Source organism: Coenobita brevimanus, chromosome 63, assembly GCF_032717465.1.
Source record: "Coenobita brevimanus isolate Jiangsu-jjx chromosome 63, ASM3271746v2, whole genome shotgun sequence".
Taxonomy (NCBI): Eukaryota; Metazoa; Arthropoda; class Malacostraca; order Decapoda; family Coenobitidae; genus Coenobita; species Coenobita brevimanus.
The window spans coordinates 7,027,075-7,039,491 of record NC_137016.1 but is presented as its reverse complement, the minus strand read 5'-3'; the positions used below and the strand labels follow the sequence as shown (position 1 = coordinate 7,039,491).

At 42.8% G+C, this 12,417-nt stretch overlaps 1 protein-coding gene across 1 annotated transcript in view; it reads left to right on the top strand.

Annotated features, from left to right (window-relative positions):
- The window catches only part of LOC145404292 (organic cation transporter 1-like), a 48,936-nt gene extending 37,434 nt beyond the window's left edge, over positions 1 to 11,502 (top strand). The window contains exons 9-11 of the mRNA XM_080275812.1: positions 3,462 to 3,676; positions 5,219 to 5,394; positions 9,892 to 11,502. Of these exons, the coding sequence (XP_080131938.1) occupies positions 3,462 to 3,676; positions 5,219 to 5,394; positions 9,892 to 10,182 (682 nt within the window). The 3' untranslated portion in view covers positions 10,183 to 11,502. The remainder of the gene's footprint in view (positions 1 to 3,461; positions 3,677 to 5,218; positions 5,395 to 9,891) is intronic.
- The last annotated feature ends 915 nt before the right edge of the window (positions 11,503 to 12,417 follow it).

The window sequence follows — 12,417 nt, the reverse complement described above, 5'->3', positions numbered from 1 at the left end:
GTGCTAGAGGTGGAGCTGGAGCTAGCACTGTGGCTAGGGTAAAGAGTGATTGGAGGAAGTTCAGGGAGCTGTTGCCTCTCCTGACATTGATAGGGCTCTCCTTCCGTGCTAAGGGATCTTTGTATGCTGCATATGATAGGAGTGTAGTGCTGTATGGTAGTAGGACGTGGGCACTAATGGAAGAGGGTTATTCGGAGGCTCAGACATACAAAAACGACAGTGATTTGATGGATGTGTAGTGCGTCTTTGAATCTGAGGCCTGGGAGGTAGGGGTGGTTCGGATTATGATTGAAGAGTTGAGAGGAAGGATGGGACTGGAGTGTATTGATGTTGTGATGAAGAGGTGTAGATTGAGATGGTTTGGGCATGGTGAGAGGATGGAAGATGACAGTTGGGTGCGGAAAGGTGAGAAGTGTGAACGTCGGGGATAAGGTTGCTAGAGGCAGACTGGAAAAGACCTGGGACGAGGTCATAGAGTGTGACCTCAGGAATTAGGGATTGGATAGGGAGGCTGCCAAAGATTGTGGTGCGTAGAGATCTGCCATTAGGTGACCAAGGCAGACGGATGCAAGCATTTTGGAGCCATAATAAACGATAAGAACGAACGTTCTAAAATTGGTTGGTTCCACTACCCCCTATGTCGACGCAGGGTTTTAAGATTGTTTTTGTTGGAGTAAGTTATTTCGGTGTTTCTCTTATACTCTGAAAATTGTTTGTTATGGTCATGAAAATACTGCCTTATTAACTTTAGTCCAGTGACATTTATTTTTTCAGCGTCTCCTTGTTGTGTTCTAAAAATTATATATTATGATCAGGCAAATATTGCCTTAGTTCCTTTTATCCTTTGACATTTATTATTTTATTCTTGCTATGTCTTGATGCCTCTGTTCAGCTCTGGGCAGGTTTATCAGACTGAGAGTTATAATGTAGCCTTCATTAGCCCTTTCACCACTAGAGGTCTCTCTTAAGTTTATTAAAGCCGTTTGGAAGTAGAAAAAATGTACTGAAAATACGTCATTGGAGAGAATGGGTTAGACGTACGAAAAGATAAGAATATTATATAATGTATACACTTCATAATAACACCACACTTCATATGAACCTAATGTGAGGTAAATAAGACCCCGCACAAAGGTTTTATGGGCAGAGGAATCAAACCCAAGATCTCTGTTGGTATGCCACGAGAATTATAATATATCCTCTGTGTTTGGCGAAAAGCACTGTTTTCATTGACAGTATATGGATCTGTCAGTTACTGTTATTGTAAGTGCTTGTCTACACAATTAGTGGGTATCTGTGGTATTAAAGCACGCTGCTCATCAGCTTCGTAGCATGGTAACGAAACACGCTGTAAACACTGTATTTTCATTGACAGTATATGGATCTGTCAGTTACTGTTACTGTAAGTACTCGTCTACACGATTAGTGGGTATCTGTTGTGTTAAGGGCACGCTGCTCATCAGCTTCGTAGCATGGTACGAAACACGCTATAAACACTGAATCACTAATAGGGGTGGCGCTGCAGTTCATCACGTTTACACAATCGTTTTCTACGCATTTTTCATTACCATACTCCAATACCACGTATGTCCACTGATCGTGTCATTGGACCATAACACTGTGCCTGGGACACCCACCTCCAGTGAGTCACTGTGCCTCGAAGGGTTCTAGGGATGGAGTTGGACACCTCATCCTTTTAGCAGCTGTTGTGTGGTCCTGTGGCAAACGACTGGAAATGGTAGTTAGAAAGTGTCGGGTTCGATTCCTAGGTGGTGTGGCCGGTGTACAATCACCTATTTTAATCAATGCATGGTCATACTTAGTCCCCTGAAAAACTGCAGTTCAACGTTTGTTCAATGAGGGTTACTAAAAGTACGTTAAAATTAATGAAAAATGTCGCGTCGCCAGGGTATAACAGTTAGTGCCCAGTTTTGCAATTTTTCACTTTGTTTCCGTCTTGTTACGTAAAAGATACGTACTTCTATAGTCTGACAAATCTAAACGTAGGGTTTTGGTGGAGTCACCCCCTCCCTGCACTGTTGCCACGTTTCCGAGCTGACCTCTCCATCAGCGATGACCTTGACACTGTTTCCCTCTTGTGATCTCCGTTTTTCTAATACCCCCTATACCCCTGCCACCAACACCCCCTATACCCCTACCCCCAACAACACCCCCATCAACAACACCCGCTATACCTCCACCACCAACACCTCCTATAAATATAGACCCCCACCATCAACACCTGTATAATAATTAGCCGTTGATAATTGCTATACTTTTATTGAGAGCATACATTCTACCCTATTGCTCAAACTACCTAATCTTACAATCCCATCTGTCTTAATCCTTCCCACTGCCTTCGTTCCTAAATCCCTTAATTGATCTATTTTTAACCTAAGTGTCCCCACACCTTTTAAACCATTTACCTCTCTGTCACTATTCTCCACCATATGTATCAACTTGTATTATATTGTGTATAGAACTTTCATACTGTATGCTGTACTACTGTATAATGTATAAGAATACCCACTGTTTAGTGGAAATAAAGTTTTATTATTATTATTATTATTTCTTTCTTTCTCTCTCTCTCTCTCTCTCTCTCTCTCTCTCTCTCTCTCTCTCTCTCTCTCTCTCTCTCTCTCTCTCTCTCTCTCTCTCTCTCTCTCTCTCTCTCTCTCGCTAGATTTTGTTATGTGTCATCCATGGTTTTTTACTTCCATTTTTATGTATGGATTATAATTTTGACTTTATTTCCGCACCACCCTTGAGGTAAAAGTCACGGCGCGTTTTTTTTTATAGAGGTTTCCCCAATAGGCCTAAATCCTGTAGGGGGTTGGTGACCTCCCATAGCGTACACACAAACACGTGTCGCGTGAGTGCTGCCACCCCAGAGCTGTTTGATATATTTATTTTAATTATGAAAGGATCGCCTCTTCCCACTTTTATCCCTTCAAATTTTCTTGCAATTATACTTGCTAAATTAATTAGCAATGTTAGAAGTGTTGGGGAAGTAAATAATAATTAGAATATTTTTAGAGCAACACTGCCAAATTTTTATGCCACGTTTCTCTATTATCGTATAATATAGTATGCAGAATAGTTTTATTCTTCCTTGATACATGTCAGCACTTTCATTACAGTTATATTAGTATGAGTTATGTTTATGTATCATTCCTACTACACAAACCACAGGCGTTATACATCGTAGGGTTAGGAAACATGGCAATAGTGTAGGGAGGGGGTGACTCCACCCAAACCCTATGTTTAGATTTGTCAGACTATAGTCACTGGTGGATCGGTAGGGGGAGGGGATGGATCCTTGGTATTTGGACTTCCCCTATTTTCATGTTTACCATGTGTTTGCCAGGCCATCAGAAAGAAAAATCATTGGGTGTGAGAGGGAGCTGTTGTTAATTAATTCAAGAGTAAGCATAACATATCTCAAGTATATGTTGTTGCAGGGTCGGCGTGCACCTCTCGTACGGCGTGGTGACGATGGGTATAAACATCATGCCCAGCAACTACTTCCTCAGCCTGGCCATCCTCGCCCTCGTCCAGCTCCCGGGAGACACATTCAGCTGGGTCTTGGCAGAGTTCTTGGGTCGACGCTTTACCCTCATTACGGCCATTCTTCTTGCAGCCGTCTTCTGCTTCGTCGCCACCTTCTACCTTCACCGTAATTATATTATTTGTCTAACTGTAAAAACAGTTTTATTGGTCTCTGGCTATTCTTGGCCTCCTCGTAACGTTCTGCCTTCTCTTTGTTCATCTGTGCCAACCTTTTCCTTCTCAGTAACCTTCTGTCTTCACCGTAACGGTTTTTTTGTTGATCTGTGGCTGCTCCTGTTTTCACTCTAACCATCTGACACCACCGTAACTATACTTTGTTGATCTGTAACTACTTTTGCAGGCACTGTAACCATCTGACTTCACGGTAACTATATTCTTAGGTGGTATGTGGCCAGTTCTGTTCTCGCTGTGACTCTGTTTTCTTTTTCTTCGTGACCATCCTCTACATCTTCAGCGTAACAACTGTGTACTGTTTGTTGATCTATGACTGTCTTTGCCCTCACCGTAACCTTCTGTCTTCACTGTAACTATGCTTTCTTGGCTATCAAAAGGACATGGAAAATGTAAATTCTTAAAGGCCGGAATACTATTAATACTACTTTGTTTCGTTTCGTTTATAATGGCTCCAAAATGCTTGCATTCGTCGTCCTTGGTCACCTGATGGTGGCTGTCCATGCAGCTCGATCTCTGGCAGCCTCCCTAGTCAGTCCCCTGTCCCTGAGGTCACACTCTATGACCTCATCCCAGGTCTGTTTCAGTTTGCCTCTCGTAACCCCAACCCCAACGTTAACAGAGTGACATGGAGGCAACTCGTTTATAGCCACCCATTCTCGGACTAAGGCGTCTGGATCTTGTTAGATAGAAAAACAGATAGACAGGCAGATAGATAAACGATTTCCTTAAGGTAGAACTAGTAAGTGCACAAGGAATTTGACAGCTTGAACGATGAGTGAATTTAAGCAGCAGCAGCAGCATTAGTAGTGGTGGTAGTACTTGCAAACCGAGGCTCATCTGAACGTGAATCCAATGGGCTGCAGGGAGAGATGTCCTGAAATCATCCACATTCCTTTCGGAGGATAGGAAGGGAACTGAGAGACGTTTGTAGCCTATAATCAACAACTTCACCACCCGACCATATCGGTGCCACCACGTTAAGGCACCTCCAGCACCACCTGCAGAAGCAGAAGCAGCGTATACATGTGATGAGAATGATATCCGTTTGGCAGAACAACGAGAGTAGACACGGAGTTTGAAGGCTTGCAGTGAGGAATAAATGTATGCATGATCTAATTCACAGGGCTTTTTAATAACAGCTCTCCCATCATTGTTTTCTTTTTCCGGTTTCTGAATCCTGGCCACCCCCATTTCTTAGTGCAAAAAGGAATGGTGATGGAGATAATGCTGCTGCTGCTGCTGGTGATGATGACCAAATTTGTGGTTGTTAGTGAGATCCACAGTTTCTCTGTCCTGTTTTCAGAGCTTGTCCGCCCAGTTCATATGTGAGAAGTAAATGATGATGATGAGGAGGAGGAGGAGTAAGCAGGATTCTAATGATGATGACGATCATGATTATGATGATGATGATGATACTAAGTTATGATAATAATGAAATATGGTAAAGATGTGTGATGAAAATGTATGTTGACAGATGAGCTATTGCTGGTGGTGGTGACGGGTGTGGTGAAGCTGGCATTGGTGATGAGCTTGCAGATCCTGTACTTGGTGGTGTCCGAACTCTTACCAACTCCTATCAGGTCATCCGGCTTTGGTATCATCTGTACCATCGGTTTCACCAGCATGATCATCTCGCCATTCCTCATTAATGTATGTATAATAAATGGGGTGGTTATTATACAGGGTGATCCATATTTTGCACTTTTCAAAATCTTGTGTTGAGAGGACGGCTCAGTTTGCTGCCAGTGCCCATTAGGTCATCCAGTTTTGGCCCGAACTGCACCTTCTGTTCGTCTCGCCCCTCCTTACTAATGTTCACTCATTCGTTCACATGACATGCGTCAGTCTAGGTTACCTGTTGGTGGCTTTACATTCAGTTCGATCTATAGCAGCCTCTGTATTCTGTCCCTTATCCCTGAGGTAATTTTTCTGTGACCTCATCCCAAGTTTATTTCAGGCTGCCCCTCACAACTCCACCTTCAGCGTCTATACCTCTCACTCTCCATACCCAGTTACCATCCTCTCCACACGCCCAAACCATCTCAGTTTAACCCTTCTCGTCACAACAGTAATACACTGACGTCCCATCCTACCTCTCAACTCTTCATTCACAATCCTAACCTCACCTTCCCCCCCCCCCCGCCTGTCATTCAAGGACGCACTGCACATCAATCTCATCAGTATCTTTTCTGTAGGTTTGAGCCTACGAATATTCTCCTTCACAGCCCAAGTCTCAGTAGTGTACAGCATTACATTACTAACCCATGCTGCATATAAGGACCCCTCTGCACGGAGGGAGAGCCCTCTCAATGTCAGGAGGGGCAACAGTTCTTTGAATTTCTACCAGCCACTCTTGCTTCTGAGCTAGCTCCAGCACATATCAAATCCTCCTATTAACAGGTCTCCTCCACAAACTCAGGAGACTCTGCATCAAGATTAATACTTTCTCGCCTCTCTCCTTCTGTATGCATTCTTTAACGCACTGCACACACAAAATCAGCATCATTTTGCTGCCTACCTCTGTTACCACTACATTTCATTTGTAACCTATCTATTCTATCTATTGCCTGACACCATAATCCCGTAAGGGGTGGCCATTTGACTCTGAGTTATTTTTTTTTTTACAGGGAGGGGCACTAACCCTCCACCAACCCACTTGTTAACACGTAGGGAGCACGTATGGTTTGGTTATATGGTTACCACCCAGCGTTGTAAATGGTTTCTTGGCTTACAGGAAACCATTTCATTTGTAACCAGTCACAAATACTGCACAAGATGGAGTTACTTCTCACACCTTTGTGGCAGATTGCGCATGGCCACACCCTTTCAGCTTTGACAGTACCGCCACCAGCCCTAGATATCATAACTTTTGTTGTATCCCCATTTACTCTCAAACCCATGTGTCCCATTCCATCTCTCCTCATCCTAAATCTTTCCTCCACCCTTCTCTCATTCTCTGCGATCAGCACGAAATCATTAGCATACAGTGCCTCCCATGAAAGTTCAGTTCTGAAATCACGTGGTAGAGGTTCAAGAACCATAAAATATAATAAGGGACTTAAAATTAACTCCTGATGCACACCTTCATTCACGGAAAATTCATCATTCATACCTCCATTCACTCTCACTCGAGTCCAAACATCCTCAACCACGCTAACCAACCATTCATCAATTCCAGGCTTTCTCAATGCCCTCTTCACCACCTTACAAAATCTGTCAGAGACTATCTCTAAATCAACAACAACAACAGCAACAACAAAGTAAAATTCTCTCTTCTATACGTTATTCCTGAAGCCGTCAGACAATAAGTATTGCATGAGTGGTCCCTGTGCCTTTCATTGACCCAAACTGTACCTCATCAAGATTAACTCATTCCATTATCATACCTTCTAGAACTCTCCATTACCTTTATTATCGGGTCCTAAAGTTTTGTACTTCTATAATTTCCTCTTTCCATGGCATCATCCTTCTTCTTATACACCTTTACAGTCACTCTTCACCCAGTCATCAGGAACAACACACTCATACATATTCGAATTTATCAAATCAGTAACTAAACCAACTCCAGTATCTCCAAAGCCCTTCAACATTTCAGTAGTCAACGTAGACACACCTGCCGCCTTCCCCAGTTGCACCCCGCTGATTGCTCCGCCCACGGCACCAACATCAACCAAAAACCAACGGCCAAACACTGGATCCGCTGACTCCAAACCTTCCCCATTCCAGTCAAACTCCTCATTCAGCAACCGGTTGTAATGATCTCTCCAAGCAACCTTAATATCCATACTGTCCGCCACTCCCCTTCCTTCATCATCCTTTGATATTTGTTTCCCTCGTCATCTGTTTAGCCACCTTAAATACTACATTCTTCCTTTCAGCAATATTCAAGCCATCCAGTAAAAGTGAATGGAACTATGTTATAATGTAGCCTACAGGTGGGAATACGCTATGACGTATGTGCTACGGTTCGAGTCCCAGAGGCTGCCAAAGGTTTTTCTATCATGTAAAAGCTACTAGAGACAGATTGGTCTCCTACCCTTAAATGTTCTGGACTACAAAATCCTAGCCTCGGGCCCCTACGCTCCGAAGGTGGCAAAATGGGACTGACAGTGAATTTACTTTAGTTTCCTATACACAGGATGGTCCGCATGTTGTGGTCTCCAGTGTTGTGTTTTGCAGGGATGGCTTAGTGTGCATGTGTGAGGAGCGAGGACATTGTGGCAGCTTCATGACTTTAATGATCAACCATGCAGTCAATGGACGTAAAAGAATGAAGCATGGAAAGGGTTATGGAAACTAGATAATGATGCAGGCTAGGCACTGATAACGCTGACTGAACCGTTTGTGCAACTTTCGAGATGCGTAACATACAAATCGGCCTGTATTACGCACCTCTTTCTCATATGTTGCACGAACGGCTAAATCAGCTTTACAACTGTCCATCTTACATCATTTTCTGTATTTTATAACGTTTTATATTTTATAAAGAGTCTTTTTTTTAAAGTGTATTATCTGAATGCATGATTAATAATTTCGTGAAGCAACATTTTTTCCTCTCCTCAAACCAGCTGATTAAACCGTCCCCTCAAAATATAAGATTGCAGAGTGTAATACTCGTATACAGATCATCCTACAGATAAACTGATAGACAGATGGATAAGATGGAGGAGAGGTTTAGTCAACAGAGTACAGAAGGTAAAAGAGAATACAGTGATAGAGTTTAACTGTACGGTGAAGGCTACGTGATGTAGTAGTAGCAGTACCAGCGGTAGTAGAAGTAGCAGTAGTAGTTTTGTTGTTATTGTAGCAGCAGCAGCGTTATTAATAGTTGTTGCCCTAGATTCTTTTGAAATGCCAACCAAGTGGACTGCAAGCTGAAGCGGTCCTCCTGCAGTCCACCATCTTCTTTTGTGGAGATAGGGAGGGAACTGAGGGACGTCTACGGTACATAACGGGACAGTGGAGCCACCCAGTTATATTGTTGCCATCACTTGAAGCTTGGTCTCTCCAGCACCATGTGATAATGTCAGTGTAGCATTTGAAAACCAATTTTCTTGATCATTTTGGCAAGATATTTAACGCTCACAGGGATAACTCGGCTGTCAATCCTCCACCCTCACCACAACCAAAAAAAAAAAAAAAAAAAACTTCTAGGGCCTCATGCTTCATGGCTTTGAGCATATAGCACTTCGTAACAGCTTAACTTTACTTTCTCATTTGTCGCTGATGCAAACTGGCGGTATGAAAATGATATAACATTCAGGAAAATATGAAAATGCAGTACGAAAAGAAAAAAAAAAAGGAAATAAGAAAAGGAAAAAAAGCAAAGGAAGAGATGGTAGGCAATCTCTCTGATTCAAGAGAATAGGATCCATGGACGCACCCTTATCTGTTGTGTTTGAGGGACATTTCTTTTTCCTTTTTTTTTTTTTTTTTTTTACTATATAACAAACCTGCTCCTCTGCCCGGCCATACAAACGTCCCGCAACTCTGTCCCTATCCCTGAAAGAAGAAGGATGGACTACGGGCTCGTGTGTCAGCTGAACCTATAGGGCTACAAATAATACTGCCTTTTGTACTGTTCCATGCAGTAATCCCGCTTGACATCTGCTTACCTTTCCCATAAATATCGGAGAAGCACAGTCCACATTTTTTTCCTCTCTCCACCATTCGCCTTTACACCATCACTCGCATTTTCTCCTCCCCCTCCTTCCGTCCGTCGTTTCTGTCCCATAAAAGTCAAGTAGAGGTGGAGCGAGAATTACACACTCAGCTGTGCCTTTGGTGGTCATGGATTTATTGACAGGCGGTGGTATTATATGAATGAAAAACCTCCAGTTGTCAGGATCTCCTTAGTGGCGTTTCATTTTTTTTCTATAATATCGATACCAGAGATGTAGCCCAATTACCTGCCCATAAATGCTTATAACTAAAATAGCCTTGCCTCTGGATCCTTACGCCTTGCAGTGGATTACATGGTATTGAACGAGATGGGAGATATTATAGACTTTGATCACATGATGATTTCACTAATAACGTAGGTGATGATGATGATAATGATGATGTTGATGATCATGAAATGATGATGATGATAATGAAGGTGATCTTGATAATAATTATGATGATAATGCGGATATATTCCTTCAGCCTGACCTTGGTGTTGGGTTCCGGTACTGGGCGATGCTGGGCTGCCTGTTGGTGTCGTTGGTGGCGGTGCTGGCCATCCCTGAGACCGTGGCGCTGCCTCTGCCTCAGGACTTCTTGGAGGCCGAGCAGCTGGGTTGTGGCCGACCCCTCACCGCCTGGATACACCACTGGAACCACCACAAATACAGCATTAATACACAGCCAACAGTTACGCCTTCGTCCTGGCCACATGATCCTGAGAAACAAGCTGCCCAATCTTTGAATCCTTCCTCCACAGTAGCAGTTGCTTAGAAAATGATACGCTGTGTTGCTGAACCTTTTAAACTTTACCCCCATTATCATCTTTCTTCCTATTCTTCGTCTTTGTTCATTGACATTCCCGCCTTGATTTCTGCCTCCTCCTATAGTCTGCCCTTCGTATCTCCTTTGTTTTCTCTTCTTCCCTCAGGTACTCTTCGCTTCCTTGTTTTTGAACACATGTCCTGTCACTCTTCTGCCACGCATATCTTTACTGGTGGTTCTAAGTTTTGCCCTGATGTTGGGTTTGCTGGTATGTTCCCGGACTTCGCCCTCCAAAGTAATCTTTCTCCCGCTGCTGGTATTCTCAGTGCAGAATTTAATGTTCATCTTTCGCTTTGAAGTCTCCTCATAGATTCTCTTCCTCAACCTTTGTTATCTTCTCTGTTTCATTTAGTGTGTTCACCTCCTTACACACCTCGTCTCACTCTCATCCTCTGCTCATCCAAATTCAAGCGTGGCTGTTCCGTTTTTCTATTCAGAAAAAGTCAGTCTGCCTCTGCTGTCTCAAAAGCCATATCAGGATTATTGGTAATGAACAAGCTGACTCACTGGCACATTCTGCTATTCTCTGTAGGTCCTCTCTCCACCCTGTTCCTGCTCTTAGTTGTTTTCCTGTTCTATCCCCTCTTTTCCGTGAACATTGGCAATCCTCATGGGACCTGCACACCTCAACACCCCAGCCGTCTTCGCTTGGGCCATATCCACCTCACTCACTGTCAATTTACGAGCCGTGACCCTCAGCCACTCTGTTTTTACTGTGACTTCCCCATGACTATCCGTCACCTTTTTCTTGATTGCTCGCCTACACTCCACTGTCTCTTAGCTCTTCCTTTCCTCTCCTCACTAAGACGGCCCCCACTGCTTATTGATTTCCTAGGTGGCTCTCCCACTTTATATTTCCTGTATTATCACATTTCTTACTTCTCCTCACATCTTGCATTCAGTTTAATTATTCCCCCCCACTCTCTTGTACCTTCGTGCCATATAGCTTCTTTTATGGCTTGGTGCTGGTTCTTCAGTAAGTAGTTCTTCATTTTTCTTTCCTTCATACCTCATGTAATTTTGTATTAAAAACATCGTCATAGTAAGGAATTTCCCTACAGAGCGGGACAACAATTATTAATATGAAGCTAAAACTAGATAAATCGATTGACGAAACAGGCAGCACAAACATGGGCGTCCGGAAGGGGGGTAGTTGCCCCCTTTTGGAATTCGATGTCTTCAGTTCTTGTTCAAGGATGATTGAGTGATTTGAGTTGATTCATGCAATCTGTCACTATGCATTTGATGTAACTCATGTAAGTATATGCCTATGCCTGTTTGGAGTGTGTGTATTTTGATATAACCGCACATATATGTATAATTAATATCCCCCCCCCCTTACAAAAAATCCTGCGGACGCCGCTGAGCACAAACTAAAACAAGTTTAGTCAAGAGATTAGGTTTATAAGACAGTACATTTGCTTAGATCTGCAATGGGTAAACAAATTAGATCAGCAACAGGTAAATCAATATATCACCAAAGGATAAATACAAAAGATTAGATTAGTAATAGATAAACAGATGAACGATACATATAGATTTCATCAGCAGCAAATACATCAGTAGATAAAACAATACCTGAGATCAACAATAAAACAATAGTTCACAAGTATAACCGACAGGTAACCAATAAATAATAGTAGTATAAAGTAGATTAGCTCTACAAGAAATAGCCATGTAGAACCACTATTTATTAAGCATCGGATCTGCATTAGGTAAAACAATTTTTGTGTGTCTGACTCTGGGCATAGACTTAACAGCCCATTCCCGTGGCCCAGCAGTCCTATATACCCACCGTCCATACTGAACACGGACTGTCCCCTTCAGGATTGGTACATTGGTATTAGCGAGGGTATTTGTATGACGTCATTGGGCCTCGTGGAAGATCTGTAAATTATGTTTCACTGAAATTCAAGAAATTTTCCATCATCCAGGCAGGGATCGAACCCAGGTAATTTCAGACAACAGACGACCTCTCTAACCACTGGGCCACCACCACCTCCAAATCGGCAGTAGATAAGACGATAGGTTACATCAGCAGTTGATAAAGATAGATCAGTAGCATAAAACAACAGAAACATAAACTACTTCACAATAAATCAGACAAATAGGATGAAACAAAACAGCTGCTCCAGCAAACAACAACCATAGATCAGGCAAACAATAAATTAGACAAAACAGACA